The 8,881-nt window shown below is 42.5% G+C and overlaps 1 protein-coding gene across 1 annotated transcript; it reads right to left on the bottom strand.

Moving 5' to 3' along the window:
* Positions 1-369: 369 nt before the first annotated feature.
* On the bottom strand, positions 370-6,786 carry SAMD5 (sterile alpha motif domain containing 5). The gene is made up of 2 exons (XM_053283036.1): positions 5,300-6,786; positions 370-447 (listed from the first exon to the last, which is right to left on the bottom strand). The coding sequence occupies exons 1-2, from the start codon at positions 5,786-5,788 to the stop codon at positions 370-372; spliced, it is 567 nt and encodes a 188-aa protein (XP_053139011.1). The 5' UTR covers positions 5,789-6,786.
* Positions 6,787-8,881: the final 2,095 nt, after the last annotated feature.

Raw genomic sequence — 8,881 nt, 5'->3', positions numbered from 1 at the left:
GCTCTCATTTTCCTTAAAGTTCCCTTTTTGTTTTTCTTAAAATTGCTCGAACCACACTTTGAATCGTGGTTCAGGCACATCCCTACCAACCATGTATCCCAAGTCTGAAGACTTTCTGTTTTCTTACTTGTAGAAGATATGAAGCACCATGCCGTAAGGAGCATACAGATATATCCCAGATATGGTAACATGTGCCCATTTCAAGAAAAGACTGACTCCCAAGTTACACTAATTTTATTAATTTATCTCCAGATTTAAGGCCATAGCCATATACACCTGTATCTCAGTGGAATGTTTACACAAAGCAAGACAGCTAGAATGTGTCTGCCCCACTCCATGAAACTACATGTTTCTGGGTCTGCCTCATGCTCAGACATCAAAAATAACACTTAAATTACATGAGATATGGACGCTGAATTCAAAATGTGTAGGGACAGTCTTCACAGTCTGTAAACATACAAGTGCACCAATACTGAGAGTAAGGATCTTCTGGACCAGGGCTAATGCTCCTGCACAAAAGCTCTACAAATGTTGAGGTATTCGAAAAATAGGATATGTGTATTTCAAAAGGAATATAAAATGCAGACCACTGTGTACAACACTGCTACCACTGAGTTCAGTAAGTGTAAGTGTACCACCTTAGCTCTGCCTATTAGGGATGTGCAAAAGGATTCAAGCTCAAAATGATTTGAGCTTGAAACAGCTGTTTTGAGTGTTTCCAACCATGAAATGAAATGCCCTTAAAATAAAGAATCTGTTTCAAGTACAAAACTTGTGTTTGGGGAAGTATAGAAATGTAAAATTATATTATTGTTGTTGTTGTTGTTGTTTACACAGTCAGACAGGTGTTATTGACTGGTTTGTTTTATCCAGACATCGAGTCCTTCCAAACAACCTGGGATGGCTGGATTTTATTGTCAGTGTTGTTGCTGTTATTATAGATATCGTCACAGAATATAGGCTGTTCCCAGTAAAGTTGCTTTTTGTAATTGGCTAATGGTGATTTCTGTGGCCCCTAATGGTGTTGAGGTGTTCTTCAAGTTGTTTTGGAATTGCACCTAGGGAACCAATTACCACTGGGATTATTTTGGTCTTTTTTTGCCACAGCCTTTCAATTTCAATTTGTAGATGTTTATATTTGGTGATTTTTTTTCTATTTCATTTTCTTCTATTCTGCTATCCCCTGGTAGTGCTATGTCGATTATTTTTACTTGTTTTTCTTTCTTCTCGACTACAGTTATATCTGGTGTATTGTGTGGCAGATGTTTGTCTGTTTGTAGTCGGAAGTCCCATAATATTTTTGCATCTTCATTTTCGACAACTTTTTCAATTTTATGGTCCCACCAATTTTTGGCTACAGGTAGCTTGTAATTTTTGCAGATGTTCCAGTGTATCATCCCTGCTACCTTGACATGCCTTTGTTTGTAGTCAGTCTGTGCCATCTTTTTACAACAGCTGATTAGGTGGTCTACGGTTTCATCTGCTTCTTTACAAAGGCAGCACTTGCTGTTTGTTGTTGACTTTTCTACTTTTGCTCTTATTGCATTTGTTCTTAGTGCCTGTTCTTGTGCAGCCAGTATTAAACCCTCTGTTTCTTTCTTCAAATTACCATTCTTAAGCCATTGCCAGGTCTTGGTGATGTCTGATTTTCCAGTTATATTGTGCAAATATTGACCACGCAGTGGCTTATTTTTCCATTTTTCTGCTCAATCCTTGACTTGTTCTTTCTTGTAGGCCTGCTTTGTTTCATTGGTGTTGAATAGTGTCTCGTTCTTGACCATTTTAAGTGCATCTTCTTCACTGTCCTTTATATATTCTTCAAGGCCTCTTTCCTCCTCCTCTACTGTTTGATGAACTTGCAGCATTCCTCTTCCACCTTAGCTGCGAGGGAGATATAGCCTATCTACATCACTGCAGGGGTGCAGAGCATGATTTGTGGTCATTATTTTCCTGGTCTTATGATCTAGCGTCTCTAGCTCTGCCTGGGTCCATTATCATTATCATTATTATTATTATTATTACAAAATAACACTGTTTCAAACTCGAATAATTTCGAGTGCCATTTTGGTGGGCTGTTTTTCCCTTTCTGATTTGTTTTCTGGCACCGGTTTCTGATTGTCTTGTGATCTCCTTGCTTCTTGGTTGGCTTGTTATCATCAAATGTTGTCTTTGGCAACTGTGCCTCCATTAACTGGGGGGAGGGAGGAGGAACACAAAAGGAGGGAATGTCAAAATGTATTCAAAAGGACTAGGAGGCAGAGACAGAGCCCTTATGCAAGAAGAGGCTACATCAGGAGCACAGGAGGAAGGAAGGTTTGATTTTTGTGGTTTTATTTTGTCAGCATGGAGTATAATATGCTATGCTATTGCTGACATAACTATCTCATTTTGCTGGGTCTCAGACTGACAAAGGCGGAACTTGGATGCCTGCCATCCTTGAATTTTGGCTTAGTTTGTGGGATAGTGTTGTGGCAAGGAATGGACAGTGGCAGCTCTGTGTGTGTGTGTAATATGTCTTGGTGACTGTTGTGAGGAGTTCCATGTCTGGCCTTGAGATTAACTTGTACATCACTCAATGCTCTGGTCTGTTCTGCAATCTACATTTTTCAATACTAAGTATTCTTTTCAATTACTAGAAATTATATCAGGAGTAAAGTGTTTGCTGAAATGTTTGATGAAAAAGCAAGTGCTTTTCAGATAATTTTCTATCCCACACTGAAACTGTTATATTTCTTTTTCATACACTTACAACACAATTCTATGCATGTGTACTCAGAAATAAACTCCACTAACTTCAATGGAACTTACTTTCCAGTAAGTGTGGCTAGGACTGCAGCCTTAAGCTAAATATTCCTTGTTTTATTCACCAGAGTAGCTCTTGCACAAATGGAATAGGACTTGTCTGATAGCATTAGTTCAATGTTCTCCTTATGAAAGCGTAAGGGATGTTAAAGAAGCAACAGCAGCAATGTTTCTCTCATTTTCTGGATGTTGTCCAAATATATCACAGTGCTTTATCATTATCATAGCAGGAAATTAGCAGAAAAGACATTCACTTGAAAAATACAATACAAATGTCTTTATACTCCCTAGTCATAACAAACAGCAAAATGTCATCAAGGAAGTGGACTGTTGTATCTCCAGTGACAGTTTCTAAAACCACAATAGCAAACTTGGTTTCAATAAAGGGTTGCATTTCTATCTTTAAATAAACCTTCAGCAGTAGTTTAATTCATGTGGTTTTATACTGTAAACATAACTATTTTTATTTAAAGAAAAGAAGAATGAAAGGAACAAATGCCAAAATTGCTTTACACCAGATAACAGTTAATACATTTCAGAAGATGATATATTTGCAGAGGATACAAGAGTTCATACACTGTCTTTGCCAATTCATATTAAGACTACCAGTCCACAGAATGTGGTTTGCTGTTGCTGTCAGTAGCTACTCCCTGACAAAACCAATCTACGCAATGCTGTCATGAGATTAAAGGAAAGGCTTTGCTCCTTGACTTGGCTTTGCTCCATCATTTAATGTCATGACACATGAGTCCTACTAGACACAGGCTACATAATCAAAAGATTGCTCTAATTTAGAGTACTTTCACCAGGTTCTCTCTTTAGCAAATTTTAAATAAAGATAGAACTATTATTTCTGTATTAAATTCTGACATGCATTTGACAACCAACATGGCTGTTGTTTGACACCTCATTTAATCTATAACTTTCATAATATGCAATGGCCAGCATTGTCAATAACACTTCTCCATTAGGTATGTCATTGTTAGATAGGCTGGCACTAGGATTTGTATCTATGTTTTTACTTCCGAATACATTAAATCATCTATTTGCATTTAGAACTGTTTTTGCTGTATGCTGGTCAGTCACCATCCACTGTGCTGTCCATGATGCTTGTGAAATATTTTCCCATGAGCTCAAAGCTGAACTATGAGAAGCTTAGACTATTACTGAATTGTATTACAGTTACTAAATAACCAATTTCATCTGTCATCCACTTAGGACATTTTTTTTCCAGTCGAAATAAATTAGTCTGAAGTTTCCTTGTAGTACTACCCTGATCATCTGAAAAGCCCACTAAGCTGTTGCCTTTTCCTCTTGCAAAAGTATCATTCCCCTCCCCACCAAAGAACTAAGAATTACTTAACTCAATGGAAAACATGCAGGTGTTAGCACTTCTAAAAAAATAATAAAGCAGGTCCAAGGCACAATATAGACCTCTCTCCTCACACACACAAAAACCAAATAAAAACAAAACATGAGCTTTAACCCTTCAGCTGTGATCCTAGGCCCATATAACTGGAAGGAGGTTCCACTGGATCTAGTGGCATTTACTTCTAAGTAAGTATGCATGCTTCACTGCAGGTTTCCACCCATTAAGAAGCAAGTGAAAATCTACGCTACAATCTTCTGCTTTAAGTCCACAATTATTTCTATTTGGTATTTTGTTTGGTCTAGAGACCGTAAATAAAACTTGACTTGACTTGACTTTCTATTTGGTATTAAATGTTCAGAGGAGCTATTCCATCACCTCTTCAAAAATCCAAGACCATTTTCTCTGGAATATCATTGTTGTTGATTCCATGCATTAGTTTCACACCTCAAGGAATGTTTGTATTTTACAATTTCTTCACAGCACGTTTCCATGCACCAATAATTAAATTACAACAGTAAGACATACACATCACCACTGCCATAGTGCTGTCAGCTGGTTTTACAAGTATTCCAACAGTAAGAACAAGGCACTGAAAGTCACCTCACCTACATAGGTAAGCAAAAGCATACTATCTATATCAGGCCTGCTCAACTTAGGCTCCCCAGCTGTTTTTGGACTACAACTCTCATAATCCCCAGCCACAGTGGCCAATAGCCCGGAGTTGTAAGCCAACATCTGCAGGAGGGCCAAAGTTAAGCAGCACTGATCTATATGCACTAAGAGGAGAAAAAGAACTATATTGAAAACGGAATCCTCTGACAAGTTCTGTAGTTCAGACTCCAAACTTTAACTCCACATGCAAGAAAGGCTCTAGCCTGGCTTGATCAATAATAAATATCTCCCACATCTCACATGTGGATTTTTCTTCAATACAAGAGCAAGATAAGTCCCACTTTCAAACTCGAGCAAAAAACACAAACAAACAGTGACTAACCAGCAACATCCTCGACTGGTTGCTCTTTGCATAACTTTATCAGTACAGAGCTGGATGCCTCCTATTTCGCAGGCGGTACTAAAGCAAGGAAGACAAGAGTGTTCAAATTAAAAAGAAGCAGCATGTCCTACCTTGTTGGAGTAAGGGGGCTTACTGAGGTTGATCCCATCTCGGATGAGTTTATCCCTAATCATGATTTTCATTTTCAGCTTGGGGTAAGTAATCAGCTCCTTGCTGCTGCGGGTGACCAATTTCCTGGGGATCTCCAGGTTCCCCGGAGGCTGAGGATGCTTAGGAGGTGGCTCCTTCCAAGTTTTGGCCTCGTACTGATCCACCAGATGGCTGGTGTAGATCTCTGGGGAGGGGAAGCCATGCTGCAGCTGCTGAGGTTCCAAGGTGAAGTAAAGCCCAGCTGTGGTCTCGTCCTCCTCTTTCAGCCTCTGCACGGCTTCGTGGATCCGGCGCCTGTGCTGTGGCAGCGAGACTCCGATGGCATCCAAGTCCGGGTCTCCTATTTGCTTGCATACTTCCAGGTCGTCATAGCCATTATCTACAAAGGACTCGGCATACTGAGAGAGCTTGAGGGTCTTCAGCCACTCGTAGACGATGTTGGCGCACATGATGGAAGGAAGGCTGAAAGCGTGTGTGGCTTGTGTGTGTATGGATTAGAAACAAACTGCAACTTTTTGGCACCCCGAGCAGCTCCTCTCGCGGAACAAAAATCCCACAGGAACAAAATCCAGCTGCAATGGACATCAATGGAGAGAGATGCAGAAACCGACGGTCAGCAAAACACCATCTCCAGGGGAAAGAAAAAATAAATAAATCCCAAGGCAGCAGAAGCAGAAGCGGACGCAGGCGGTGCTGAGCGAAACCTCTGGCTCACTCCCGAGTCTTCTCTTCCACCACCAAACCTGGAAGCCTCTGACCCTCAGGAGGGATTACTTAAGCGGCGGTCCATCCCGCAGAAGTCCCTGCATGGTTGGTCCCAACGCCATAGTAGACGCGGGCGGTTCTCTTAGGCAATGCTACTTGCTGCCACTGCTTTCCCTCAGCTCCCTGAGCCTCCTCCTTTCTCCCGTGGCTTTTATTTGTTTTAGTTTCTTTTCCCTATTCAGTCTCCTCGGCCATGAATGATGCTCTGTTGACTGTTTGCTGTGCTGGGCGCGTATCGTGTGTGTGCCCGCCAGGATTTCAATCTACCACGTTAAAGAGGGGCGGGAGGACCTTTGCACGCTCTCCAGGAGCTCGCCTGTTTGTGCAACAGCCTCGCCGCCTCCTGTCCCTTCTCGTCAGCCTGTGCAAAGCGATGACTTCAGTCAGGCTTCTCTCCTCCCCTTCTCAGGTCCATCCAACAAACCCGCTACAGTTTATCAAGCCTTCTTTTACGAGTCATTTGCCCTGTTTCTTCCTCACATCAGGGGGGAAGAAGCAAAAAAGACGCAGACGACGTGCAACTGGCGCTTGCTGTACAGCAAGCAGAAATTCAACAGTTTTCCAGGCTCCCGCCTTTCCCGCGTTTCATAATCCCACCTTCCTTCTCGTGCCTCAGAGAAAAGGCGGACCAAGTGGTGCTCCTTTCTTCAGCGACTAAGTGTCATTCTTTTCTTACCAGCTTCACAACTTTGTGCAGACCCTTTTCGCAATGGAAGGGGCCGGAATAGGGATCGTTAGAGCGGAGTGCGACGAGAGAAGCAATTCGTTGGTTGCTTACAAAAACCGGGAAGGGGTGGGGTGGCTGAGAAAAGAAATGTGGAGTGATAGATACCTTCACCACAGCTGACGGCACCCCATTATTTTTTCCATCATCTGGTAGAAGGAAACTTCGCCCCTGTCCCTGGTACTGGTTTTGTTGTATTTTCGCCTCTATTCTTTTTTATTATTATTATCCGTTCTCCCCTTCGACGAAACGACGTCTCTACTCACTTGCCTCGAATATCTATCTATATCTGTGTGTTTCGAAGCTCGCTCGCTCTACGCCCACCCCTCTCTACAGGTTCTCTCCTCGGCTAAACCGGTCTTCCCGCAACTTTCTCGACGTTGCAGGGCGGGGGGCAGCCCCCAAACCTGGAAACTACAAGTTGGGGCTTGGCTGTTCCTGCCTCACGTGAGGCAGACCGAATAGACGTGTCTAGGACAGTAAGAAATAGCGACAGCAGCTTATTTGGAGAGCACCGCGCGGCGCCTGGCGGGGTGAGGTCTAATTTACCAGCAGCAGCCTTTGCAATAGCCCAGTGGCGTTGCCAGCCAAGGGAGCGAGAAAGGCGAGCCGTGGCGGAAGCACTTAGAAAACCGCATAGTTGGGGCGACTCCTCTGGTCTGCGAGCATTTCAGTGACTGCCCTCGCCCCCTCGGAAAAGTTCTTTCCATTGCTGCTGCTCCCGTGGCGGCGTGCGCGCGCCGTGCAGCTCCTGCTGCGAAGAGAAACACCCTGAGAAAGCTGCACCCGCGCGCGCACGTATAAACACACCCTCCTAGCAGAGCACGGCGTATGAGAAAAAGACATACACACACACCCTCCTTCTCCCACCCATATTCTTTCGTTAGCAACTATTTAAGTTTTTATCAAAAAAAGTGACAGTACTCGTGGTGAGTGGTTTGGGGTTTTTTTTGCCTCGCTTTGTTCGTAAAGGAATGTTTAATGGAAATGCGGGAACTCTCTTCCTCTCGCATCCCCCTCCCCATGTTTAGTGTGGGGATGGCCGAAGCCGAAAGCAACTCTGGGTTTAGGTTGTCTTGTCTTTCCTTCCTCCGTACTGATGATGATAGTGGCCAAGTGGAATCGTAGTTCACCGCTTCCTCCAATACGCCCCCCGCCCCCAGCTCCTTCCTCCGCTCTCCCTAGCTTCTCTCTTTTTAAACCTGGACTCACAGCGCCCTCTGACGTTCTCTTTTGAACCAGTTTCCATCTCTCTTGATATGAGTCCTGCTTCTTCAAAGATTATGTGTTATCGTCACAAAACGCACTTCTCTAGAGGAAAAGAAAATGCAGATTCTGTATAGATCACTACATGTGATGGCTGCACACGGAGTGAAGTTGATGTATCTGTATGCACAATATTCTACTGAAATCAACATCCATGTAGAAAAGGCATTTAATATCAAGGTCACTTCCACACATTATTTTTTTCTGGAGCTATCTTTGGCTTAGTGCTCACTGAGGCGGTAAACCTGTAGCTTTGATATTCACTTCAGAGGCAGGCAGGGCTCACATGACTAAATCTTAGTCTGTGTGTGTAATAGGTGTCCTCAGGGTGTCAGTGATTTGGGTATCTCCCTGGATACTTACATTGTATTATACAATTTTAATATGTCAGCCATGATAAAAGGTTAGCAGTTTGTAATAATTATGTGCTGCTAAGACATATTTTCAGTTCAAATAAGTACTTGAAAAACATAATTGAAGTAAAATTCATGTATATGAATAACCAGCTTTTAAAAGCAACTATAGACAGACAGACAGACAGACAGACAGCCGAAGATGATGATGATAGATAGATAGATAGATAGATAGATAGATAGATAGATAGATAGATGCAAGTATAGACAGACAGATAGACAGGCAGACATTCCAGACAGAGAAGATGAAGTATACATTTCATTCCTTTTGTCAGTCCATTAAGCCATGGTTACCTATAATGTGGCTAAGTTCTGTCTAATAGCAATGAATGTGTGGCAACATTTAATGATTAATGTAGCGGAATAAATTACTA

The sequence above is a fragment of the Hemicordylus capensis genome, chromosome 1 (assembly GCF_027244095.1).
Source record: "Hemicordylus capensis ecotype Gifberg chromosome 1, rHemCap1.1.pri, whole genome shotgun sequence".
Classification (NCBI taxonomy): Eukaryota; Metazoa; Chordata; class Lepidosauria; order Squamata; family Cordylidae; genus Hemicordylus; species Hemicordylus capensis.
Note: the sequence above shows the minus strand (reverse complement) of the source record. Positions and strands in the feature narration are given on the sequence as shown.

Excerpts from the sequence above, each read along its gene's own strand:
- SAMD5 (XM_053283036.1), bottom strand. The coding sequence starts at position 5,788 with ATGTGCGCCAACATCGTCTACGAGTGGCTGAAGACCCTCAAGCTCTCT. Across the intron at positions 448-5,299 it reads AGCCCCCTTACTCCAACAAG|ACTGTGAAGACTGTCCCTAC; the intron begins GTAGGACATGCT and ends GTATGTTTACAG.